The sequence below is a fragment of the Drosophila eugracilis genome, unplaced genomic scaffold (assembly GCF_018153835.1).
Source record: "Drosophila eugracilis isolate 14026-0451.02 unplaced genomic scaffold, ASM1815383v1 contig_2167, whole genome shotgun sequence".
In the NCBI taxonomy this organism is placed as follows: domain Eukaryota; kingdom Metazoa; phylum Arthropoda; class Insecta; order Diptera; family Drosophilidae; genus Drosophila; species Drosophila eugracilis.
This window is the reverse complement of record NW_024573052.1, coordinates 1,305,183-1,332,986: the sequence shown is the minus strand read 5'-3', so window position 1 is coordinate 1,332,986 and position 27,804 is coordinate 1,305,183. Positions and strand designations below refer to the sequence as shown.

The following is a 27,804-nucleotide window of genomic DNA, read 5'->3' as shown; positions in this document are numbered from 1 at the left end:
TAAGATACTTTGTTTAATCTGAGGAGATTCTCTTTGTAAAGGTCAAACTAATTTATTCTAAAAGCAGGAGATAATGAGATGTCTTAAGTTATGTTGAACTGATAAAATAAAGCGAAAGGTTATCATCTTTCTTATAAGTTTGCGTCTTAATGATGAACGCCCTTGTTTAAGCCACATTTCCCATACATTTCGGCCATAATATCCATTTCAGTGCAGTGAATAAGCCAAAAGAAAAAGCTACAAAAATAAGAAATTACAAAAATCGTAAAATAATAAACCCTAACATGCATTATTGCCAATATTTACAGAAATATTTTTTTTTCTTAAATTAACAAAATAACATTTCAGCCTACGAATTCGAAAAACCACAGAAGCTATTAAAAGCAACAACAAACGATATTCGAACAGAAGCAACAGACGGCGTATGCCCGCTAATAACGTAAAAACCTACGATATGCGAAAGCAACCTCTGCCGGTTTCGCTGCTTTCTGGCTTTCGCTTTACACGCTGTCCGCTGCTAATGCTTTGATTCTGCTACTGTTGGTGTTGCAGTTGCTTTTACGTTTGCATTGCGGTGTTCAGTGTTAATAGCTTTGCGTTGGTTGTTGGGAATTTCAGTCAGAAGCGAACTTTTCAAAAACCAAAATCAAACGCAACGGAAAGAGATAGAGAAAGGAAACTTCGCTGGTTCTAACAGAAATGTTAAGATACGGCGGCTAGCTAACAGCGGCAGAGGCAGAAACCGTACCGCTGCCGCTGCTCTGCTACTGTTAGGAACGATTTTGGTGGCAACGCAGTCGGCGTCTTGGCTTCGTGCGGTTCAACTTTGTGCGCTGCGGAATCGGGTGGAATCGGTTTGTTGATAAGGCTGAATATTTAACGTTCTCGCTTAAGTAGTCGAAACTTCGTTGGTAGACGCTGTCCTGTCTCATCAGACCGGTGCCGAAATTAAATAAATAAGTAACTCAAAAGAACAACAGGCAAAGCAAACAAATAATAGCAACAATTATACGCAATAACAGAAAGCTAAACGATTTACAGTTAATTTCCCTTGCCTTTGGCATTTCTTTTGTTTTGTTTCGCCGTTAACTAGTATTCGTTGCATTGGTAATTGCTATTAATCTTGTTGCTGTTGTTATTGTTGTTCTTTGCAAAATCTTGCCTTTGAAATCTAAACGTATTATTTGCTTTGTTTTTGTAAATGTGCAGTGAGAAAAAAGTGCTAAAAAAAAACAGAAATAGAACTAAGAAGCTACATTTTTGGGAGTGCGTCGTCCATTTTGTCTGCTGTGTGGGAGTTCCTGTGCGTTTTTATTGTGTTTGCGACTGAGCCCACTTCCGGTTGGGTCAATCAACAAACAAACTTTCGTATTGTGGCCAAAAACGCAGGACAATAATAGCCCTTAAACTTGCTAAATCAAACAGAAAACGTAATAAGAAAAACGCGCGCGCAACAGACGCCACACATTCCCCGCTCCCTTCGGCGTCATCTTCTTCGTCTTCGCCTTCGCCTTCTTCTCGAGCGGAAGCAAAACAAAGCGGCCAGGACAACGCAAAAGAGACGAGACGAGAATAAAGCAAGAAGCGACCCGAAAAGGGAAACGCATATGAGTTGAGAGGCAGGATATAACCCCCAAAAAGTAAGTCAAGTGATGGATCAAGATAACCCCTTCAATATGACATCATCTTGAGTCGACTACACAGTATTAACTGGCTAAGAGGAATGATTTAACTTACAGTTAGTTACTATTAAGTATATTATTTTCTTATATAACAAATTTGTTAATCACCAGCTTCTTAGTTTTCTTAACTTATTGCGTAATAGTTTTATCTAGGCTTCACTTTCAGGTTAAATTTAAAATATTCTTGATCTTTTATCTCATTATCATGATGATATTGTAAGTAAAGTACTTTCTATAAACCTAAACCTACTTACAAAGCGCAACAAGTAGACTTTATTATTATTTAATTTAAAGATTTTTAGTATTTAATTCTTCTTATGTCATATTATAGAGGTTCGCCCGTATCACTAAGCTCTCAGATCCCCTCTCTCCCCACTCGAAAGCAATCAAACTGCTGCCCTTCTCGGGTTACACACACATTTCTTGGTCTTCCATTAGAAAGACATTGGAATCGCTTCGGTGTCGCGGGGTTTTCCTTTTTCGGTTTTCGCTACCTTCGTCCAAGTAAACCCATAAAAGTGCTGGGCCAAATGGAAAATCTTAATTGCACAAGAGGCAAGGCGAGGGAAAAACAAACACTGGGCTTTAATAGGGCGGATCTGTCAGAAGTAACAGAATCAGGCTAAAACTATCATAGCATAACGATCTCTAAGCTTAGTAATTGCTTTTGAGAATTTCTGCTGGCATTTGAGTCATTTGTACTCATGAATCTTTAATTTAAAAGCATCGATTTGATCACGTGAATCACTGAGTCTAAATGAAAGTGCCAAGTTCAGAGGTGAATCAGTAACTGCAGCATTTCAGCTTTCATTATAAAAATGAATAAAAGATTACAAAAATGAAATGATACTAAAGAAAGATCGGAGAACTTATGCCATCGATTTGCATCGATTCAAAATCGACGCTAATGGTCGGTAGCATGGAAATATATTTGCGAGGGTTGAAAAGCGATTTCTAACGGTGGTTAGTTGGCCAGTTGGTGGGTGGATGGATGGATGGATAGGTGTGTGTATATGTATGGTTGGGTGGTGCTTCCTTGACGATGATGAGGTGATGGTTCCCGGGGGTGATGGCTTGGATTTGGTGGCTAGTGGACACACAGCTTGAAATATGGAAAGCAGAAGCAAAACAATACAAAAAAAAAAAAACCAACCGGAGTGCATATTCTGCAGCATATCGTGCGCCAGCATATATATTAACTAATGAGCCGACGACCTCGGGGGGATGGTCAACTGAGTGACTGGGCCCGGGTGGTGAAGCAGTGACGAAAGGAACGAACCGCTAACCACGCACCACGCCTCGACCACCCACCCATCCATCTATACATTCACCCACCCAAACACAAAAAACCAACCCACTGTGGATCACGCACTCAGAACTTAAGTGGGAGTTTTGCTTTCTGAAATCTGCATATTAAATCGCAACGTTTATGTTGGTTTTCCACAGTTTAGCATAGCTTTTCCTGATATTACAAAATTCCATTTAAATTTCTTTGGAAATTCGTTGGAAAATCTTTTTCATTTGGTGCTTAGACTTGCCTAACCTAACAATTATTTCTCTAAGTGAATCTGACTGACTGGCGACTGCAGACGGGGTTTGTTTATAAGGTCACCCTATTTTCACGTATTGCATCCATCTGCTGACAGTTCTCATGCTCATTTCCATAGCCATTTTCATGCCCCTTTTGCCGTTTTTATTCCCATTTCCCTTTCCATTTCCATTTCGATTCCGAATCGTTAGTTTTCTTTCTTTTTTCGTATACAATTGCATATCCGGTTCTCCATGTGGGCGCCGTCTCTTGGAACATCCATAGATCAGCATAGATCAGCTTTTCCTCTCCGTATCTCACTTTTTATATCATTTTTTTGTTTTGTGGTCTGCGATGTGTTTTCTTTTGTTTCTCCCCCTGGCGCCCTGGCGCCGATCCACCGAGCTTCTGTGTGGGTAGGTGGGGCCGCTATTGGTGCTGCAGCCTGTCATTTTGTGTGCAATCTGTCATCGGACACTGTCATAAGCAACAGCAACAGCAACAGCAGCAATGATCTCCCAAACCAATTCAAGTGGCACAGTTTGTTTACAATGGAAATGGGAAAACTAGAAAACTAGAAAACCATCAAATCAGACAGTTGGGCTCAATCATCTTTCTGGTTGTATCTTAAAAAGGGAAAACCTTGTTAGCCGCTTGATTGGCAAGAGACCAAGAAGCGGTTAGTCTGGGGGTGATCACTGTAATTAAGGTAGCACTTGAGATTAACTTTTTCTATATGTTCGTTTTCCATGTAGGTCAAGTTAGCGTTTCGATTCGATTGTGGGCAATAATGTTGCACAGAGCCAAAATAAGAGAGTTCGCAATTAACAGCATTGGTCTAGTTTTTGCGCCAGCTTCTCAGCTTTTTGCGAGTGTTAGCCATCAAATGTTAATGGTATTAGCCAAGTTTTCAATTTGCGAGACTGTGTTGGTTGGGCTGCTTGATGTTCGCTTTCGGCCGAACGAGAACATGCGACAATTCTGGCTTGCAAATGACCATGGAAAGAGCATGGAATGGAAAAACTACGTAGCTGCATCACAGAAAACATGGAAAACATGGAAAAACTACAGAATTACAGAAAAGTGCAAAAAAAAAAAAAAAAAAAGAAGGCGGCAACATTGTGGCAAGAATGCTTTTTTGTCCCGCCGTTGCCTTAATACGCCCTAAGTTGGCTTTTACTGTTTGTATTTGTAATGGCTTTTCCGCAGAGTCTCCTAAACTGTCTCTATTCTCCAGTTGGAGATTATCTCGACATGAACTGAGTAATAAATAACCTTCTATACTTCGCCATAACTCGATATCTTGATGTAAAATCATGGCCAGATGAATCTTGTGGAATATTTTTAAACACAATATAATGGCAGTTTGTGAAAATCCAAGCATCATGCTCACTCATATGAAGCAAAGCACATAAAAATATTTTAGCTTTTATGATTTCTTGCCAAATTCCAAACAAATATTCTCAATCAAAATATAATGCCACCGATCACTGCCCTTGAAAGCCAGAGCAACAAGTGGAAATTCCAGAAGGAAAAACTAGCACAATTTTTATGGCCCTCCATCTCCGGCAGATCAAATCCCAGAAATCCAGATTCTAATGCTGATGCTGATGGATGTCTGCCAAACAGATCTTGACAGATTGATGAGGGGTGGCTGCCTTATAAAAAACCGATGTTCTTTCTCCAAAATTAAAATATATTGCAGCCATATTTAGATTGAGTCCGAGACTGCATAATTTGCTCTGATTACTTGCCACACTTTTTATTTGGCAGCTGGCCAAAATGCCGAAACAGTGTTCGCCTGTTGGCTAATTTTAAGCTAATGGGTTTGGAAAAGTTAAAAAAAAAAATGATAAAATATATATATATAATATAAATATTAATATTTACATGGATTTATCACTTTCTTAGTTAGTTATTAAACTTAACTAAGCGCCATTACTAGATATCGAATAAGAAGGGGACGTGAGTGGGCGGCATGCAAATTGCTGCAGAAAATTGTTTATTTTTCTCTGCTGGTCTCGCTTTTCGTGCGTGTGGAAAATGAAAAACGGAGGTCGTGTGGCGATCTAAACTTTCAATGTAAGGAAAAACAGAGCCTCAGACTATGTAATAAAATAAATAAATAGGGCAGTGCGTAGATCAGGAAACACGATCGATTCGAATTTATTGGTTTTTGATGAAATGCAAACTGAAAAACATGCAAATCGAGCAGCTATTTTTGCAATTTTTATCTTAAAAGCAAGATACAATTTCCTGTACTTAAAATTAATTCGAATTTCTAATATTTTCTCTCCTTTCAGAATGACCAATCTGCGAAACCAAAAGTCTTAAAACCTAAACTGCTGCTGCAAACCGTATGACTGATTTATCAAGTTGAGCAAACCCTAGCCAGTACCTCCCTAAGAACTTTATACTAGCTTACAAAAACAGAATATATACACGGATATATATATATATATATATGAATGGCAAGGCAATAATCTACGATTCTATATAGGACCTATAACGTATAAAACTCTAGAAGTGTGACAGTAAATAGTGTATACGCGCTGTTGGCCGAACTAAGCCAAAAAATATTCATCCGATAGACAGTTAGATAACAGAGAAGAAGTGGGAAAGCAGAGGAGGATCGGGAGCCAGAGAGAGAGAGAAGAGAGGAATGCAGCGGTGTCCCTACATACATGAGATGCGTGAAAGACTACTCGACCAGCCAAGGGAGACACTTCAACTGGAGAACATGGAGCGGGCCAATCTGCTCGACAACCGCCAATCGGCATCCGAATCCAACCAGGTCGGCACTGTGGTCAAGGTAGGGGCCTTCGATATACTCGCTACAAGGATTGTCCCAACTCCCAACTCATATACAATAACCGATACCATCTAACCACATTCAAATCGACAACCACACACAGTCAGTCAACACACTCATAAACAACTCACAACTTTTCATTATTTCTAGATTATTTTTTGCAAGAAAATGCAAAAGTCGGTCTGTGCCGATTTACCACAATTTTGATGATTTATTTAAAATGCGAAATTTGGTTTTAACCCGTTTTTCTCCTCAAAGTGGCAAAATTTAATAGCTTAAATACAGAAAGAAAAGCTTGTAGTTTAATTTCCAATTTTCAAAAGAAAATGTTTGCCTTTTTATATAGAAAAAGGAAAAATGTGAAAAAAATTTTATTAATATTCCAATTACAATACATGCTTGTTTTACCCTTGGTTCATCCCTTTTCACTTTATGCTTAATCCTAATTTGTGTGACCTTCATATTCTTGGAGAATCTTACTGTGTACCATGCTCTTAGGTGTTTACCGGGATTCGAACCCGGGCCGACGATTTTACTATTTGGGAGCCACCTTAGCCCCTTGCCCCACCGTCGGCGGCGATTTGACATTTCCAAATTGTTTCATATAAGCTACACCCAATTCGGTTAGTTAATATATGTGGGGAACAGCCTACTTCGATCCTAGTCCTTACATTTTCCAAATGACAGGTTGAAGGAATAAGGCTAGGGTTATTCTTTCAATTTTTTTACAGTTTAATAGCTCAGCTGGTAGAGCACTTAAACTGCAAAGTTCAGCGGTTCAAATCCAAGTGCGGAAAGAAGTGTGTTCTTTTTTTTTTTTTTTTTGTATTCAATTCTTGTTTTTTTGTCTTAAAAATCTTCACATGGCCAAGTCAGAAATGGTCGGAATATGGAATATTAGATCTCGCCGAGCTCGTAATTTGATTTCCAAGAAAACTGCTTTCGCAATTTAAAAAGTAAAATTTAGCCGTTTTCCGCAAATTTTGATAATGTTCCCCTTACCACAAATGCATAATTTTTCAAAAGAAATAAATTTCCAAAATAGTTAAACGAATGATAAGAAAAGTTAGTTTTAGTCATTAGCTTCACAAAACAGTCTTTGTTTTAGCTGTACGTCTTCTTTTTGCTAAGTTATAGGTATAAAACCAATTCAAAATATCACCATTTTCAGTCCAAAATCAAAGTCCAGATTTTTGCCTTAAAATAATCAGAATTATTCTCATAACAAAACCAAAAATGGTCGGAATATGGAAAGTCATATATCGCTGAACTCGTAATTAAAATTGCAGACGAACTGCATTCACAGTTCAAAATGTCAAATTTTGGAATTTTTTTGAAAATTTTGATAATGTTGCCCCTTATCGAAAATGGAAAATCAAATTTATGCCATTTCCCGCCCAAAATTACAGCATTTTTCTCACAGCTAAGCCAATAATGGCCCAAATATGGAATGTAATACCTCGTTGAGCTCGTAATTTGATATCCAAGAAAACTGCATTCACAGTTTGAAAAGTAAAAATTTTGCCGTTTTCATAAATTTTGATGAGGGGTAACCCCTTACAGAAAATTCGAAATTTTGCAAAAAATTAAAACTCACAAAATCATCAAACGAATGATAAGGGAAGATAGTCTTGCTTGTTAGCTGTCCAAAACTGTCACTCTTTCAGCTGTACCTTTTGTTTTGTTAAAGTTATAAATAAAAAAGCGAAACAAAATATTGAAATTTTGTGTCAAAAAGTCATTATACTAATTTTATGCCAGAACCATCAGTTAACACAGCTTAATACTATATATTAATATATTATTTAATTATAAATCAAAAATCATCAATGCCATTACATAAAAACATTCCACGGACTTTCAAAACCAAACAACTTTTGTAAATATTTATGGAAAACTAAAAAAAAAATGCTTGTATATTGCATATTTAAACTTAAACTTCTTATGCAGTGTGCGTGTGTGTCGGTGTGTGTGTGGCAGATTAATAATTTATTTTCGAAGATTTTCTCCTTAGCCAATAAATTGGAAACGGATCCGAAACTTTAACCACCAAAATCCTTGCACGAGTAACCGATTCGCCCTTTACTTTATGTTCCTCGAAAACGAAAACGAAATCGAAATCAAAATCAGAACGAAAAGAGACAAAGATGTTTATGAGTAATTTAATTTGCAATAAATTGGAATTGCTTTGATCTAAACAATATAAATATCTGTTTTGTAAATGTATTATTTTTGAAACGCATGTGAATGGATTAAGAAATATATATATTTTTTGTTAAAAAAAAGAGTTGAAATGTCACAGAAAACTAAACCCTTTTTGATGGGATTTTTAAAACCACTTTTAGTAGAGTTAAAATCTTGATTTGTTTTCTGTGACAGCCTCTGTATACTCGTATACCTTGTACATTTTGTAATATATGAAATTCCAATTTATTGTCGTTATGCAGACCACTTCTGAGTTCTTTAAACTAATTCCAAACTTGTTAACGATCCAACCAACAGCTGCAGGGCGATGGTTATCACACAAGTCCTGCCCACCAGAGGACTCCACTAGTGCCTCATGATCTTGGCGAGGACTTCAATTTGGATTTCGACGACGACTTCCCGATCGACGCCCGACGACCGAAAAATGCCAAGTAAGTGTGTTCCATGGATCCATTAAAATACCAAAGAAATACCAAAAAAAATACCAAAAAAAAATACCATTTATAAGCCAGCACCACTCGTACGTGTATCCATCGAATGGATTTGTTTTTGTGTTTCGTGTTGTGTCCTTCCTGTCATTCCCTGCGTTACTAAGCTTCCGTTCTCACACTCCAATGTGTCCAGCAATGTGCCAGAGATTTGCCAATTCATTTCCCCTAAGAATATTTTATTGGATCCTCAGTAGAACCGTTAACTATTAACCGTTAACCGTTAACTCCCTTGATAACTGTATATCGTGTGCCATTTAATCAGTTAGAAACCGTTACAGCGGCAAGCATCCAGCGGTTCTGACGCGGCCACAGCAAAGGTCAGATTTGCTATTACTTAACTTTCCAAAAACCAAAAACTATACTCTTTGAACACACCTATCTCTGTAGTACTGTATCTCGAAAACAGTAGAATCCTCTATATAACCGTATGATCTTATCCTTTTCCTACTAACCTGGGAATGATCTTAGTTGGTTCTCTCTGGAACGTAGTTGCTCTTTTCTATCACCCGCATCTTGTTATGGCTTCTCATAGCAGTAGTAACACCTAACTACATAGCATACTTTTGAGAGTTACTAACCGAAAAATATTTCTCATACACTAACTACTAAGCTTCTTGATATACCTGCCTAAAATTTAGTTAAACAATACCTTTTGTCAAGTTTTTCGCCAAGTGCCCTTCACAAAACATAAAATTAAGTAGTTGATATATCCGCTTAGGATGTCGCAGGAGACACAGGAGCCAAAAAAGAACTATCTCAGCCCGAATTTCATTCAGCCTTTTCTTTGTTCCTTTTTGGCTTTTTGTGGGTTTTTGTACTATTTATTTGGCATCCAGTGGGGGGAGGGGGGTGGATTATAATGTCAATGAACTGGACGCCAGGCACATTGCCTTACATTTCCGATGGTGTGGCATCGTTTTTCTTTTGCTCCTCTCCGGTTGGGGTATAAAACAAATAAGTAGGCAGCGAGTCATCCAAAATCGCTTACACAATGCTACCAGTGGGTGGTGCAGGGCGGTGCTGGGTGGTGGCCTGAAGTTGCAAACAAATTACGCAACTTGACAAACCGACAAAGCATTCCACTCGGCTGGCTGCGGCATGAACTGTCAGCGATGCATGCCAACCAGATCTGTTGGCATCTTGTATATATCACATATATAGTAAAAAAAATAACAAAAAAAAAAAACGGAAGCTAGCCGAAGATTTGATACCCTTGTAAAGGTGTACAACGAGGTATGTAGACTAGAAACTAAGCAATTAGCAAAGATTCTTGGAGATTAAAACTGAACTTGCAAAAGGTTTACCTTGACTTTATAGGCCCATCTTTTGGGAAGATCCCAAGCTGATCAAGAATCAATAATATCAATTATTCTCCTCTGTGTAGAGGGAGTACCTTTCCCATTCGCATCTCATGGATGCACCCGCACTACGCCTTTGTCTCTGCATCCAAAGTGTCATTGTACGAATGACTTACATTCGTGAGTTTCTGCAATTTGCTAACAATACGATGGCACAATGGGCGCAAAGGAGAACGGCGTTGGGCTGGGTAGACGGTGGCGAAACTATCGATGCTTGGCATTTGGCCAGAGTTGTCAGCCTCACTTGAGAACACCACTCTCGACTTGGTCTGGCTACACCGAGGAAGATTTCCACTTGTTGTTGCAGTCGAACTTAGGATCTATGTTTGGGGAACAGAGTAAAATGTTTTTCTGTGTATCTCGCGTCTGGGAAAGTTTTCAAACTTCAAAAGTTGTTCCTTATATTATTGATTTGGTTCTTCTCAATTCTCGAATTTGTAAAAAATAAATGTCCATCATCTATTTGTGGCCATGTCCCTCCTGGCTAGAACATTGTCACCCGATTAGGCACAAGGTTTTTTTTGTGGTAGGCCCAAGGATATCTCTGTTCACCACCCCCTTTGATACTTTGTTTTAAAAATCTAAAATTAAGCTTCTGATAAAGACCTCAACTGCTGCGAGAGGGGTGGCTGAAGGTATATATAATTAGGCAATCGGGCACAAGGGCAACGTGACAACCCTTCTTCGATCTGCGAGGGCTGCAGATGAAAGGCCACAAATAATTATAGACCAAAGGGATTGATTCCAATTAAAAGGAAGCAACATAACAACATGTCAGGGACTTAGTACATGTCTTTAATGGCTAATTTTCACGAGACAGTGTCTCATCAATTTTAAATTGATTCAACATGAGGCAGCCAGAATTTGAAGGCTTTTTTTGCCGCATTTTTCTACTCCCGGGATTAGTGAGTGAGTGGCATTTGGGTCACACGTCTTCATCTGGCTGGGATCAGGGTGCGGCTGCTAGGGATTCGATAACCCCCATCTTCCATCTGCGCCCTTCCACCTTCCACCTTCCACCTTCCGCCTTTAACCCTCTGCTGCCCAGCAGTCCGCCACTTTCCTGCTTTTATGCCTCTCGATGCAACTACGACGCAGTTGGCGAGCTGCGACGCAAATCCTTAAATTCCGTTGTTTTACACTGGAAAAATGAATGCCTTTTTGTGGGAATATTTTTAAAATTCTTTAAATAATTTCTGCATTCAGATGCCCAAACATCTTTCTAAAAATTTGCTTGAAAATTCGAAAATTCAATTATTGAAAAAGAAACACACATTTTTGCCAAGTGTACCCTCACATTTTTTAATACCGCCACTCTTCTGGATGACTGCAACCCCTTGTCGCACTCTGCACTCGACGTTCAATGGTAGTTGGGAATGCTTAGGGATGAGGTGACTCTGTCGGCGAATGGGCAACCAAAACAGAATGCCGCAATGTTTTTGCGAACGGCAGGCACAAAAGGAAGCCAGCGCTAGAGTTACGATAAACGGTAAAGCAGGACGAAGCCAAAGTCGAAGCCGAAGCTGAACTCCGTTACAGTACGAACCAGACAGCATGACGACGTTGCCAGCTCTTATACCGTAAAGCTCTGCGACAGAGCACAGTGGGTTCTCGAGTGGGATTAGTGGTGAAAAACTAAGGAAAGGATGCTGGTAATCGCGTCTGAAAAAGGCTCTAATGAACGAAAGAGAAGAGCTAGAGGGGGATTAAGGGACAAGTTTAGTGACTCAGACGGAATCAGTGGAATTATAAGGAAGTCTAAGCAGCCTTGACTTGGAGTTGGGAATTATGGGGGTTAAGAAGTTAGGGGACGGGCATTCGGAGGCTACAAGATGATCAAATATTAATCGTATATAGAATTTATATACCCAATAGGATCCATTAACCTTTACTAAACTTTCTAACCAACATAGGATTTAACATATTTTCTTTATAACCAACCGACGATAATCACCCACTGTGCCAAACCGGTTGCCGGGGTGGTTGTTACGTTCGGTGGTTCAACAGTGGGTGGCTGCAACACGTCGCGCCACAATTCGAACAACAAAAACATCAGATGATAGTAGTAAAATCAGTAGAGGCAGGCCGAGCATCGTGGGTAATTGAGTTTTGGGCTGTTGCTTTTCGATGACTGATGGATGGTTGTGTTGGATTCTGTTCTTCAGTTCCCCCATTTCTGATTCCATCGGTCCATCCAGTCCAAAGCCACCCCCTTTTCCCTGATGCACTCTGCATATTGGCATGCCCAATGATTGACATTTGGCGTCCGCCTCCCCCACGCCCTCTTTTGACTCCTCGACTACCTCGTGGATTAAGTGACCCATTTACTACGAGTGTGCGGCTAACACAAAGAGTCCGCCTCGCTTCCTGATCCAAAACTTAATTAAAAGATATGTTTTCGGACAGGTCAGGCGGGGGGGATAGGCAGACAAAAACAGACCAATTAAATTTAAAAAAGTAAAGAATTAATTTAAGGGAAAACAGATTTCCATGCGGGAAATATATGTTAATTAGAGCGTAAAAGTAGTGAATGGAAATGGAAATAAAACTAAAAAAAAAAAACTTTCAACTAAGGAAAGCAAACAAAAAATAGAAAAGCCAAATGAATATTTTAAAGAAGCGAAGAAACCGAATGTGGATGGAATATAAAAGGAGTTGAGATGTCAGTCAGCATTTCAATCAAGTTGGAACAATGGCCAGTGGGTGCTGCATGCAAATCGCCTGAATGACAGACCTCTTTGGGGGCCAAAACCCCCGTCAGGACCCAACAGAACTGAGAGCAACAAGAGCAGGAATCGCACATCAAGTCGCGCAGCGAAATGTGTCCTACTTTCTGGCATACTCAAAGGAGATTTTCCCCTGCATACCGAGAGCATCCTGTCAAGCTAGCTAAAAGCAAAAGCAAGCGAGAGAGCAATAGCAAGATGAGGGACTAAAGGCGAAAGAGACGGGAACATGGCGAGGAGAAAGAGAGAGAGAGAGAGAGAGAGAGAGCGCGAGAGATTCGGCGCAGATTGAGGGCGGCTGCTGGCCGTAAAGGATGCTGGATTTATCCTGCCAGGGCTCGTTTCAGTTGTAGTTGGATAGTAAAGGGTCTTGGACGTGTCGAGCGAACCGTTCGCCAGGTAGCCTCCAAAGTCCTCCAAAAGCAAAAGTGCCCCAATCAGTTGAAAGTTTTCAATGAAAAAAACTCAAAACTCCCAACTCAATCTGAGACAATCGTGGCATTTTTTTTCAAGTTTCATCTAGAAAAGTGATTCCCCAAGTGATCAAATAACAGAAATTACAAAAACTATAAACTTAATCGTGTTATCTCAATGAAAGCCTTCAAGTTTTCCAATCAACAAACGATCTTAGCCTAAGATTAAGCAATTTGCAGTTTGGTTTTTGCCTATGCTGAATGAGTTCCAGTGATTTTCCGTTAACTACAGTTAATATTTTTGGCCAGGCCTCCAAAAAAAGGACTTTTAATGGCACCGGGCAATACACACACACACATACACACACCCGCACACGTTAAGCAGCTTATTATACACACAGCAGAGGAGGAGTGAGAGAGAGATGGAGGGAATACTGGGTGAAGGAAACAGCAAGATAGGCTCTTAAGAACATGAGGACTCCCGATGTAGGGAGATACTGTTGTATATTCCACATAGGTACGATGCATACACACCAGCACACCCAGAGTCTGTAGGCTGTAGGCTCCACAGGATACACTTTCCCCGCCGGAATGCGAAATGCCAAAAAGCCGTGTTTTCAACCCTCCAAATATGCCGCAGATAGACAGAGAGAGAGGTAGTAAGAGAGAGCGAGAGAGAGAGAAGCAGAGAAAGAGAGAGGTCACTGGGTCGCTCCCATCCGGGATGCAGTCCGTATCAAAAATTATAGCCACGCCTCATTTGCCCATTTGTCAAATGCATTTCAAATGCGTTCCACAAGGCTCCAGCAAGAGAAAGAGTCCGATATGCCAGTATGGTATATAGGGACATAGGGACATAGGGATATAGGGATATAGGGATGCTCTCCAAGTCAAACAATAGAAACTTCTGTTGCATTCGAAAATAGAGAAATAAACCCTGCAAATTGCTTAATTTAGAGTTGCCGAAAATACACAAATACGAACTGTGAAGTGAAATCGAGGAAAAAAAAAAGAAGAAACAAAAACAGAAATCGTAATCCGTCGCGAAGGAGCAACAACAAATCCTATCGCCTATCGATAGACAAATCGGAAAGGGGATCGTCGAAAAAAGCCAGCACAACGGAGACCGAAACGGAAACGGAGACAATGGGCGGCGGTGAAGTGAAGGTCGCTACCGTCGACGTTGAGGGCGGGGACAATATGGCCACGCTGCCGGTGTCCCGCTCGCATACCGCCGGCAGCACCGACAGTGCCGAAAAGAACAACGCCGCCAACAAGGAGATGGAGCTCAAGAATGTCATGCCGCAGCCACTGCAGAGGTGCGAAAATCAGAAAGAAAACTGGGCAGAACTTAATGGGGGGAGCGGTACTATGAAGCTGAAGAGATAAGCTTTGACTTCAAATCATTTAATGATAAGGAAAAAACGTTGTCTTTGAGAGATAACCTGATTTTCCAATGACTTCCTTCCTTAAACACCCCCTTAATTCACAACTCTATTAACTTACTTACCACCTACCAACTAGGCAATGGGTATTAGCATCAAGGCCGTTACCCATTTAGTATTTAGCTAATCCCTCTGTGTATAACAGCTTCATCCCGAAAAAACACTTGAGCACACTCACAGATACAGAGACAACGCACTCACCCGCACACACCTTGTATATAAGCTAGTAACGCCAAGCGGTGATAGTATATAGCATATAGTATATAGGATATATAGGATATATATATATATATATATAACCAAAAGTGCAATCCCAGCCGTAAAGCGCCGTCTCACTCTCTCATCGAGGTCCTGCCAAAGATTTTATGTTTTTTTTGTTGTTTGAGCGCTTGCATATTTTTACCTCCAGTCCCGCCCACTGCCCAACTGCCCCACCGGCTATGTAAAGACATGTATTAATGATTATCTGCAGCACAATGAACTGGATATCAATACTTAACTTACATCGAATCTTATAGGGTTTGCTACACGTTCAAGCCAAATCCAAATAAGTACAGTTTTATGCCAGCGAAAATAACGGTACAGGGCACATATGAAACAAATCCGATAACGGGACCCATCGAACTATGGTAATGTGACAAAACCATGACCTACCCCAAGTCCCAAGTACTTAACTCCCTTAAGCTACCTCCTGTTTAAATATTCCTCAAAACCATCAATGTGAACACACAGCTTGGGTTAACTTCTGATATCTAGGCTACATATATATCTTATAGATATGTTCATGAATTCCGGACAAATCAGTTTCTATGTCATGCCAAAGTGAAGGAATTCCCTTCAAATACAATGCAAACATCGGATTTGATTTAGCCCAGCGGCCCATACACCACCACCCCCAAATGGATGCTTAAGTGGGGTGGGAAACAGAGGGGGGTTGTGTATTTAAAGCAGCTGCAAACTGGGTCACAAAATACTGTGGGGAGGCACAGTGGGCTGCATAGAAAATGTGTGTATAAAACAGTTTTAAAAGTAAATTAACACCGATTGATTCATAGAAGTAGTTTTGAATCAAAAACTTTATAAAATTCTAAATAAATATCAAAATTAGCCATCTATATTAATAAACTCATTAACTTTCTAGTTAGTTTCTCACTTAACATACAACAGAGCCCACTGTGCAGGTCTGTGGCTAATCAAACATCAAATAGGGGCTAATGTGCAGGGCGGTTATGTTCTTGAGATGTCAAGTGAAAATGCACTTGAGTTTTAGTTGCATGTCACACACTACCACACACCCAAACACACATACAAATACACCCAAACACACACACACACACACACACAGATAATAAGCTTCTGTCTCTTAGCCCAAACCCAAACACAAGAATGAAGAACTCAAACTAACTGCGGAAAATTAGCACTCACTGGAAGCGGGACAGTGGGTCAACTCGGGGGAGTTATAGCACCAGATAACTGGCCAGATCTTGACATACATACATAGTTTCTGCACACATACTTAGACACACACACACACACTCACACACCAACCGTATATACGCGCACCTTGAGTTAAGTCTTCTGTACATAACAGAGTTTGGAAAACACAAACCTAAGCATTGAGAGAACTAACTTAGGGATTATCCATTCCGCAGGACATCACTGTTCATCGTTACCAGTCTGGTGTACGCGATCCTATTGATCGTCGTCTGCATTGCCTACGTAATCAGCGATGTAACCACCCACCGACTGCCGGTTTTGTACTACGAGACATTCTTCACATATCTCTACGGCGTCAGTATACTCTTCCTCCTCTACGTCTTCTGTTTCCTGCTGCAGGGTGGGTGCATTTTCTATATATTAGTTAATTTAACTAATTATAATCATAATTAATCATGATCTTTTACACAGAGAGCTCTTGCTGCAATGGCGGCAATGGTGGCAGCAAACCGAAACCACAGCCAAAGGAGAAGAAGTCGAAGAAAGCCAAGAATGCCGATCCGGCCGATTCGAAGGATGCGAAGGGCTCAAAGGACTCTGGCAAGGCAGCCAAGGGCGCCGCATATCAGGTGAGTTCTTCATTCATTGATCACTATAATGAATGAATAACTTGAAAGCGATAATCGATAGAATTGTTATTGAGAAATATATTGAACTAACTAAGGACTTCTTTCCTTTACCAAATAAGCACACACTGGCCAGGTTTTTGGTTAGCTATGAGCCTTATTTACACTAATTTTAAGATCTGTGCTTGCTATATGAAAGTTGCTTTGTAGAAAACTCTAACCTAAACCTAACTTAAACTAGGCTCCAATGCCAATTTTAGTCTTACCCTCACTCTGGCATTTTCCATGACCTACTCGCCAATTGGGTATGGGGGGTTGACCTAGTCAAGCTTTGCTAATTAGGGGCCAGGTGCTGAGGTCGCATCAATTAGTTTCTTCCAAAGGCTGTGAGATATTTCCCCTACATGTATAGTCTCTTGACCGCCCGATCTCTCCGTCCTCCATTCGCATCTATAGGAAGCACCCGTGGACGCCGAGGTGGCCGTCACCCCAAAGAATGTGCGCAAACGCAAGACAACCCACAGTGATCTGACGCACGGCAGCTTCTTTCTGCGAGTTGGAGCCATCGGTGAGTTGGAAGAGTTACCTAGTATTCTCTGAAAGTTCACCTCTTGATAGTGAACATGATTTTTTGATTCCACAGCTTTTGGACTTGGAGCCATGATCTATATTGGCCTGGAGTTTGGATCGTTCTTCGAAATACCATTTGATTCGCCATGCCATCACATCCTGATCGGCGTCAATCCACTGCTCCAGATGATCTTCACCTTCATGCAGATGTACTTCATATTCATGAATGCCCGGGTAAGTCGAAAGGTCGAAGCTCTCTCTAACTCTAAACTAAAACTAAAACTAAAACTAAAGAACACTGTGTAAGCGTATGACTACTACCTACTACTACCTACTACTACTACTACTACTACTACCTACTGCTAATATCTACGGCTATTCTGTATACTCGTATGTTAAATGTAAAACCATTATAAGTACACGAATCCAATCCAGCTCCTTCTTAAGAACCCCCAGCGAGGTTAGTTTCCCTTCAACTTCCGTAGAACTCAACAAGTTAGGTCGCGCGGTATTTAAGGTCAGGCTAACACGCGTTTCCGTTTCCGGTTTCGGTTTATGTTTTACCTTCATCGATCTCTCAAACCAAATCTCACCACGAATATGTAATTGGCGTGCTAATTGGCAGTTTTCAGTTCAGTTCTCATCCATCCGCATCTGTATTTGTATCTGTATCTGCATTTGCAACTGCATCCATCGCTGATCACAACATCATCTGCCATATCTCACTCGCTTGCTTCTCTCAATCTCTCAAAACGAACATTGCAAAAGCCACAGACAACAGACTTGGGCCACAACTTGATCTTAATCCATTATGACTTAAGATCAAGTTGATCCCAGAACATGATATGTATATTATTGATAATTTAGTTTTGTTACTTTTTCTGTGAAGCCATCACATAGCCACTGAGACACAGAGTTCCAATCCCCCCCCTCAGCACCAAACACGCATTTTGACCCACTGATCCGATCCATCCATCAGCCATACAAACCATTCATCCAATACTATCATTCATCATTCATCAATCAACCAATGCATATTCATATTGTTTTAAAACAAATTTCGAAATTTTGCTACGTAGTTATTTAATGAACCATTTTTGTGTACATAATCCCACAACTCCGCCCCATTCGCGCGATCGCAGACTAGGCCGCCATTTCAGGTACGATATGCAACTCATTTTCTACTCTACTCTACTGTACTCACACCTCTAACTCTACCTACTGTACCTGTACCTGTACCTGTACATCTGTCTCTTCCAACCAAATGATCATTTTGCTCACCTAACTACAAATCTACCTAAGCAACCTATATATATATATATATGCTTATGTCTTTGATATATATTATATATTTTACGATATGATAACCACAACAACTGTACAGACATTTACTATATCTTTAAGGGTGGCCTTTTTAAGGGCGTTTGGTTTTTGATTTGCCCCACTGTCCCTGCAGTGAGGATCCATCTTTGGTCTTTGGTTCACTTGAAAAGTTGGAAGAACCCACTGCAGGGTCAGTGGCTTGCAGTTCCCAGAAGGAACTCTGTTTTGCCCGTAATTTAATCTCAATAAGTAATCAATGTAATCGACTTGACCACCTTTAAGCTCTCCAACGTACTCAAGCGCCCCGCGCACCCATCTCTCTTTCTCTCTTCTTTTTCTGCATTTCTTTCTGTGTTTTCTACCTACCCATCCGCCGGATTTTGGACTTCAGCTGAACATCCACCGCTTCAAGGTAATTGCCCGCTTTGGCCTGATGCACGTGGTGGCCACCAATATTTGCGTGTGGATCCGTACTCTGGTGAAGGAGTCCCTGTTGGAGATTACGATTTACCACCAGAAGACCGAACCAGAGGCAGGAGCCTCCTCGATTGCCCATTCGATAAGGCAACATGCATTGCGACATGCCGGAACTGTATTGAAGACCCATGCGGGACCCAATAGCGAATTCGAGGTCCTGGACGGCGAGGACATTCTGCCCAAGGATGTGTACAAGAGCGACAACGTGCTGTCCAAGCTGGTTCGCAATACCGTCGATGGTATTTCGAAGAGCCTGGGCATGGGTGGTGATCAGGTGTTAGCCAGCACCACTACCACCACCACCACGACCACAAGGGCGCCGTTCACCACTCCGAATTACCAATGGCACAGCACTACTATGGCCCGCAAGCTGAAGAAGTTTATCACCAGCGCCACCACAGCGGCCACCACGGCGGCGGGCAGCAGTAGCTCCACCAGCAGTACCACCACCACCACCACCACCATCTCACCGACCACCACTAGCACCACCATTCCGTCGACCATCAGTAGCACCACCATCTCACCGAGCACCACCTTCAGCCCATTTAGCACCACCGCCGCCCTGAATCTCGAGACCAGCGGCAGTGAGTCGTCATTTGGCGGCCTACAGCGCATCCTCTCTAGCGCTGCTCCGCCGAGCCTGGCGCCAGTCGATGGGTTCGGTTCCGCTGCCACGCCCACTCCCGTTTCCGGCTCCTTTGTAGACTCCTTTTTGGCCAGTACCCTAAGCCCGGCCAGCAGCACCGAGGGCTCGGCTAGCATAATGAACAATCTGTTTGGCCAGGGACCCATGGAGAACAGTTTCCAAACGTACACCGATCTTGGACACGAAGAGTCCACTGGCCTGGTTAGCTTTGAGAACTTGGAGAGCCTGGACAACATATACCCGGCGGCGCTGTCCTCCAATATCGGCACACTCAACTCCACCGCCTGCGGACGCATCGATATAATGGGCACCATTGTCTACGATTCGGCGCCCTACCTCTATCCATTCATCATTGAGTACTCGCTGATCGGGGCGGTGGTTTTGTATGTCATGTGGAAGCACATCGGCCGCTATCCGGGGCGGATGAACGACGAGGATCTGGAGCACCGACTGGAAGTGATGCTATCACGGCGGGCGGTGGCCATGGCACAGCAGGCGCGATCCGGACGCGTCGACTGCGTTGGCTCGTCGAAGGGCCTGTTCTTCGGTCTCCTGCTGCTGGTCGGGGCCCTCATCTGCCTGATACTCTTCTTCGTCTTGGTGCGCCATCAGCAGTTCTCGCTGTTGGCCATTTACCTCGCCGACGCCAGCCACTGCATCCTGATGGCCTTCGCCATTCTGGCCATTATAGTGGGATTCATCAGGTCTGGACGAAACATAATGGTCTTGGGAATCGACTGCACAGAAAGAATATCTTTTCTATACAAATTTCAACCGAAAGTTTATGTTTTGATATCAAAGTTAATAACCAGTCTTAAATCTGATATTTTCTCTGTGCAGTTCCCAAACTTACCTGTTAATCTGATCTAACCTGTATCCTTTCTTTCCATTCAAAAAAACAGAGTCAAGAACCTGAAGTTCCGTTGCGAGGAGCAGTCGAACCTGAACGACATCTTGCTCCGCATCTCGGCCTTTGGCCTGTTCACCTACTCCGTGTTCAGCATCATTGCCGGCAGCTTGAAGGTCCTGGAGAGTGAGCCCAGCCTGCTGGTAACGACCACCGGTGGTGTGGCCGTCTTCCAGGTGATCCTGCAGCTGCTGTTCATCGCGGACGTGTCCCGACGTCGCGTCCATCTGCCGGAGCACGATCGTAGCAAGCCGGGCCGCCAGATTGTCACCTTCCTTCTCATCTGCAACGTGGCCATGTTCGCGATCTACACATTCGAAGCTCAAAAAGTATTCGCCAATCCTGTAAGTAGATATGTACGTAAGCGAGACTGAGTTAAGTAAGACGATTAACGTTCTCGTTCTCTACTCGTTATTCGATTGTTATTCGATATTCCAACCGATAGAATATAGTGGCCTTGTACCTTGTGTTTGCATGCCTTTGGGTTTAAGGGTTTAAGTTTTGAGGAGAAATTCCAACATTTTTCAATACAAAATATTATAGCATACTTTTTTGCGATGCTGTGTGTTATATCGTCCTGCATGTCGTTGATGTTTAACCCACAAAAAGCCCGCTGATTGGCCAACTTATTAATCCTGTTAACCATACTATACTACTAACAGGTTCAGCTGGACTTCTACGGTTTCGTACCCTGGTCGATCATCCAGCGTATCACACTGCCCCTGTGCATCTTCCATCGATTCCACAGCGCCGTGACACTCGCCGAGATCTGGAAGACCACCTACAAGGCACGCCTGGAGTAAGCCGATGCCTGAGAGCCCGTCGTCTACATACGAGTATATAGGCCGATGTAAGGGGATATGAAAATGCACCAAAACCAAAATGTAGCGAGCCCAGAACGCAGACAGAAATCAAGTGAAGAGTTAGTTTCTAATTACGTATTAAACATATATGCATACTACATATAATATATACATTAATGCAGATATGTATGAGTATATTTTGATTTTTTTTTTTTTTTTGTTCAAAAAACCAAAGCGAAACGAGATACGAGATACGAGAAACGAACGAACCTATCGGACCAATCTGCAAGATTAATGATTGCCAGCCGAAATACGATTTGCAGGTCGCTTGTTGATGATTTTTATCCATGATTTCCTTTTTTACTTTGTTAACTCGTGGAGAACTTAAGAACTTAAGAACTAAGTCATAGTGTTTACAGTTTTACTCGAAGAAACCGGAAAACCACGGCACATGTTTTTTCATCTGAGTTGCGTATTTAATTTAATTTAGTTTAGTTTAGTTTTGCCTCTAACACGCTGCTGCAATATCTTGTTACTAAATCGACGAAAAAATTACAAGTTAATATTAATTTTATAATTGTTTAAACATTATCAGCTTCGGCAACCGAACACCAAAACAGAATCGATTAAAAAGTTCACATTACCAATAAGAAAATGGAAATTATTCTGAAAAAAAAAAACTATGGTTGTTTGCTTTTCGCGTGCTTTTTGTTTTGCGACTGCAAGCGAGGGAAATCCCCGTGAAAGTCCCCGGGGAAAGCACACAAAAAAACAGAGACACATACTCACACACACAAACACACACACACACATACAATGTCATGAAGAACGCGGCCACAGGAAACGGAAACGAAACGGTAACGATGACGAAACCCGGAAACGGAAACGGAAACGAAAGGACTTTCTCAATAAATTCGATCTGACTTTTCAACCAATCAAAAACAGCCGAACAACAACAAACTGTGATGAATTTATATGATTTTTACTGGTATAATTTCCTTCGATTTTATGTCCTTTTTCTCGCCATAGTTTTTAACATTTAACCGTTAACGTTTTTTCATTTCTTTCATTCTCAGCCACAATTCACTAAACTGAGTCGAGAAAACTTTTGTAAGAATTTAGTAACAATGGCGCTAAGACAACTTCATGGCCAGTTGTAAAAACAAATTCCCCGAAACACCATAACTAAATACAAAACAAAACATAAAAAAAAAAAACAAAAAAAACAAAGAAAATTGTGGCATTTAATGGCCAAGAATCCAAAAAAAGGAAAAACAAAAAAAAAAGAACATTTTTAATATACATTATATAAAAGTTTATAAATGTCCATTTTTTGATTATTAGTAGTGATGTTAAAAGAAAAAACATAATTAACGCAAATAATAATAATATGTATGTATGTTATAGCAGAGAATCGGATAAAAGCAAAGAAATTCTTAAGCAACGCTCGAAAAAACAAAAACCAAAAAAACTTTCCAAGTGAATCCCCGCATTTATATATGAATGGAAAAATATTGCTAAAGCGAAATGAAAATGAAAAACGATGAGAAGAGCGAGAGAGAAAAGTGAAGGAAAAAAACCATTGACAAGCATCAAATTGTTTACAATTTACAATGTTAAACGAAACGAACATTTTGAAAGATATATATGCCACGTATATCTATAAATATATGTATACTAACCCACCAAATTCAAAGTATTTCAACGTTTTATACAAGGAGACGATGCGCAAGACAAGAGATCGGGACAGCCAACGACCTGTCCCCCTCGTATCCCAATCACCAAGACCCATACAACCCCCGCCCGCCCTGAAACCACCTCAACCCAAGTCCCAAGCCCATTCCAAAGACCAGCTGCAAACCAAAGCTCAAACGTCAGAAAGCATCAGTTTGCTAAAGACCAAAGATGAAGAAGATTAAGACGACGTTCCCGGAGACGAAACGATAACGATAGCGATTGAGTATCCGATTATAATCTGTAATCTGTAATCATAATCCAAGTCTACAAGTCTATATAATGCATGTTAACTGTAGGCGCGGGGAGTTTAAGAAGAAGGCGAAGAAGAATACGTATTCAATACTCGTAATCCAATCAAATGTAATGTGGTAGCAAGCATAGGTAAACCAAGCCAAAAATCGAACAAACCATAAGTAGTTCAGCACACACACACTCAGTCACTCACACAAGGATTCCTCGATCTGGTTAAGGATCGAAAGGTCCTTTGACCCATAGGTCATCCATCATATATCCAAAGTTTGCGAATCAAATTCAGTTTGAAACTTGTACTTGTACTTGCGTAGGCTCTTAGAAATTGTACTTGAATGCAAACGCTAAATCACATACATATATATTTAACTATATATATATATATATACATATATATATAAATCTAATTGTTTTTTCCTTAACATTTAGTTAAACGTAAGATCGAATCATATTTTATGCCGTACAGAAACCGAACAGAAAAGTGAGCAGAAAGAAATATTTATTAAATGTTTCAACTAAGTTGTATAATTATAAGTGAGAGTTTACATAATGGAATTATGTATGTATCTGTATCTAAGCAAGGAACAAAAGATAAACACTGACAAAAAAGAAAAAAAAACATTTGGGAAAGCGTCGATGAGAAATGATGAGTTGGGAAATTCGAAAAACGTTGAAATATTCAGAAAGAAACTTAACGCACAAGAACAAACAAGATCAACACCAAAGGCATCTGCTAAATCCCATTAAAAGTAAAGTAAAACAAAATACATGAACAACTTATATACTCGTAAGTATATAGACAATTTCAATAACTGATAAATATATATATATATATATACAAAGTGAAAACCAAAAACCAAAAACAAAAAGCGAAATTTACATGCAATTCAAATACATTTCCCATAACCGCATCAACTTAACAAAAAAAATCAAGTAAACCAACAATTACAAACGAATTAAAATGGATAAAACGATTCGACGGCAAGTGTGTACGAAGAATGAATATTATAAATTACAAATTATAAATTATAAATTATGGATGTGCGAACGCATATGCTCAGCCACAAGATACAACAACAACAACAAAAATTAAAAACCAAAAATTGTAAGCCATTTTTTAATCATTGTCGCATTTAAGGTACGATAACACAAACGAATACAAAAATTTCACATTTCATTTTGTTAAAAAAGAAATACACTCGAAACAAATATTCATTCCACACACACACACACACACCAAAACATACACTCACAACCACACTGACATCCGCTCAATATTGAGTTCATTGCATAACGAATACAAATTGAAATACAAAAATGAGTAAAAATTTGATGGTAAACGAAGTAAAGATGACATACAAGTAATTTTAAATTGAATAAAAATTAGTATTAAATATGTACAACAAACTTCGAACGAGTTTTATTGGTCGGTTTCTCATGGGTTCTAACATATTTTAAAAGACACCATTGAAGATCTCTAAAGATTTTCTCAACCTAGAACTGTAGAGTTTTCTAGTCTGGTTAAACTTCGTTCTTGCAGCGGAAAACCCCTGACTAAACTGCAAACCTATCAAAAAGCTGGACTAGCAACATTAAGATTGATTTGAAAGCTGGCCCAGCGGTAGTCTCGACTATCCGGATTGCGAACTAGAAGCATCAGTGGCGGCTGCTTCTGGTGGTGCTTGGGTTTTGGCAGCTGCTTGGTTAGCTGACTTAGACCTGCGGTTGTCACATAGCCTACGGCACAGAAATGGCCCTCGGTAAAACTAAATCCAGCCGAGTTCACATAACCAAAGACTTCCCGACTGCATTGCCGGCGTACACTGTCCCGCATCTCCGCCGGCTCGGTGGGCAGCCACAGGCGGCACATCTCCTGCAGTTGGGCACGCACCAGATGAGCCGTATTCGCTGGTTGTATATGAACACGCTTGGTGGCCTTCTCTTGAAGACGCCGCTTTACACGCAACCTCCGAGTCCGTAATCGCTTTAGCTTGAGCTTGTGACTCAGACGGAGATCTTTTCGTTGTTGTTCATTCAAATCCGGCTGCGCTGGCTCTACGTAAACGGGAGCCTGGTCATTTCTTTTTATCTGCCTCCAGCGCTGTTTATGATCCGCCGCCGTGGGCAGGCAGATCAGAGCGTTGGCCTTTACATGACCACGGGTTATCATTCGGAGTTGGATCTGAATGAGTGCCTCCTCGGGCAGCGCCTCAGACAGCGCGCTACGTTGTCGAATGCACTCTGTAATCTCCTCCAGCTGCTGGCGATGGCGCAGGACATAGAATGAGGAACCGTTGGCAGGAGTTGAAGATGAACGCCAGTCACGCACTAGATACTTCCAGGGAGCACTGAATGGACTGACCACCGCCAGCTTTCGGTAGTTGGTACGCTTGTTGGGCGGCATCCGAAAGTATCTTACACGGAGCTCATCTGCTGAAGCCGCAGCTTGCTGCACTCCTGGAAAGAGTAAAAGGTGGTGATAAAAAAGGAAACAATAATGTATATCCACTAACCCGTTATTGTATCTGGCAAATGCATCTCGGTGCCGGCCTCCCTAGCCACCGAATCGAGTTCTCTTAGTCCACCCGGCCTGGCGCCCCACATGGTGAGCGTTAGCCACAGAGGCATGCCATATCCAGTTGGAGCAATTACATCCCAGCCGGATCCGTAGGAAAGTCTTTTGTATCTGGGATCTTGAGATCCTGGCCTTTGAATTAGAATTAGAGGCACCGCCTGCATATCCTGTTCAAAGGCACAAGGAACTCCGGGTACCACGGCATGCTGTTGACGCAGGTTCTCGTATGTTTGCGTGGACATGATGCCAGCGGCCAACCGCTCCCTAGCCTCCGTGCTCCACAAAGGACTTTCTGACAGGCACTTTGGTTGATCAACCAGAAGATCCCCTGCGGATAGTGTTGGTTCCGTTTTCCCTTCTGCTTTCGTACGCTTTTTCGGTCGCTGCAGACGAGGATCCGTCACCTGGTGACCCATTACTAGATTAGATAGCAGCTCGGCGGGTGAGCTCAGCTGCAGGGCTGCCTGGCAGTAGTTGGCTTGATCTTGGAGTTCATCCTTTTGATGTGGACGAAGGCTGGCTAGTAAAACGCGTTGAGCTCTGGGCCCTGTCAAACGAAAACGATTGAACTCCCGCTGCAGCAGCACCAAGTGGACGGTGTTATCCGGATTGAAGTAGCTAGGCCGTAACTCAAAGGCCTTTGTTTGTGTCCAGAACCGAAGGGCTTTCTCGCTTGACTTCTTCTTAACATTCTCCTGTTGCAGATTGTCCTTGTCTTGGTTTTCCTTGCCAAGAGGCTGAGCCTTCTTGTTTCCTTTCGTTTCTTTGGGTAACTCTACCGGCTCAACAACATCCTCACTGAAAGGCAACTTCTGCTGCTTTGTAGACTTCAGCTGAAACACTGTGCGCAGCTGCTCTAAAATAGCTTCAGAGCCACTGGGATGCAGCCACAGCCATAGCGTGTGTTCCTCCTCTGTTCCTTGCGGCCGCCATATAAAGCTGGCTCGTTGTAGGGCTCCATATGGATACCGGCCGTCTTCGAATAGCTCTACACTGCCCTCGCGTCGTCCGTTCAGAAAAGTTTTGGCTGTGATCCCCAGGCCACACTGTGGGCTAGTTAGGCGGGCGAATCCCTTGCGCAGTGTGTCTAAGGGTCCTCGCAACTCTACGCAGCCGTAGAACGATATGTCCTGCAGTAGACAGTGCTCTGAACTGGCCCGATAGCAAGCGCGGTAGGTCTTGTCGCAGCTGGCGTAGGCCAGCCGGTGACCCCATCTGTCAATCATGTGGAATCGCTTGGCGTGCCAGATGTGAGTCTCCAGCCAGACGTGGCGTTTCTGACGGCGCACATACTCCCGCATCAGATTCTTGGGTCGCCGGCGGTATTTTCTCGATGGGCATTTGCTGTTCACCGGCTGGTTGCCGCCCTTTGCCATTTGGGATTTGTGTGCCTGGCGGTACTTGCGTGGCAGGCGCTTCGGGTGATGCGACATGGCCCGGCGGCGCATGTGCTTGGGTAGTGTTTGGAAGATTAGTTTGCTGCTCCGGAGCGTCGTCTCCTGACAGTCGGCCACCAGGTTGCGAATCTCCTGCAGCGCCCCGGCCGCATAATGGTATGTGGTAACATGAGACGGCAGTGTCACCTTACCGCCCAATACCGAGTCATACTCCAGCTTTTGGGTGCTCATCTGGTCATTCAATTTTATCCAGATCAGATCCCCGAAAGAAAACAAAAACAAACCGAGCGGCACGTGTGGCGGTTAATTAAATACTAAAAATAACAAAACGATATGGCAACACTTGTAATGGCCGGATCAAAACATTCGAGGTATTTTTTAGAGAATTTTTAGGTAT

General features: G+C 41.8%; 2 protein-coding genes across 13 annotated transcripts; one reads left to right on the top strand and one right to left on the bottom strand.

The window, feature by feature from the left end:
* The first annotated feature begins 813 nt into the window (after positions 1 to 813).
* Positions 814 to 24,842, top strand: LOC108103681 (proton channel OtopLc). 12 transcript variants are annotated; one of them, XM_017209259.2, is made up of 14 exons: positions 814 to 960; positions 1,210 to 1,640; positions 5,514 to 6,022; positions 8,525 to 8,658; positions 8,997 to 9,035; positions 15,179 to 15,289; positions 16,313 to 16,497; positions 16,569 to 16,726; positions 17,180 to 17,291; positions 17,367 to 17,527; positions 18,436 to 18,453; positions 19,008 to 20,443; positions 20,642 to 21,002; positions 21,309 to 24,842. In XM_017209259.2, exons 3-14 carry the CDS (start codon positions 5,873 to 5,875, stop codon positions 21,447 to 21,449), a joined length of 3,006 nt encoding a protein of 1,001 aa, XP_017064748.1. In that variant the 5' UTR covers positions 814 to 960; positions 1,210 to 1,640; positions 5,514 to 5,872; the 3' UTR covers positions 21,450 to 24,842. The 12 variants fall into 12 exon arrangements, with proteins under 12 accessions (XP_017064748.1, XP_017064751.1, XP_017064752.1 ...); XM_017209262.2 differs by lacking the exon at positions 15,179 to 15,289; XM_017209263.2 differs by lacking the exon at positions 15,179 to 15,289 and having other exon boundaries at positions 815 to 960; positions 5,514 to 6,004.
* On the bottom strand, positions 24,830 to 27,725 carry LOC108103683 (ribonucleases P/MRP protein subunit POP1). Its single transcript, XM_017209272.2, has 2 exons — positions 25,949 to 27,725; positions 24,830 to 25,892 (listed from the first exon to the last, which is right to left on the bottom strand). Exons 1-2 carry the CDS (start codon positions 27,636 to 27,638, stop codon positions 25,006 to 25,008), a joined length of 2,577 nt encoding a protein of 858 aa, XP_017064761.1. The 5' UTR covers positions 27,639 to 27,725; the 3' UTR covers positions 24,830 to 25,005.
* Positions 27,726 to 27,804: the final 79 nt, after the last annotated feature.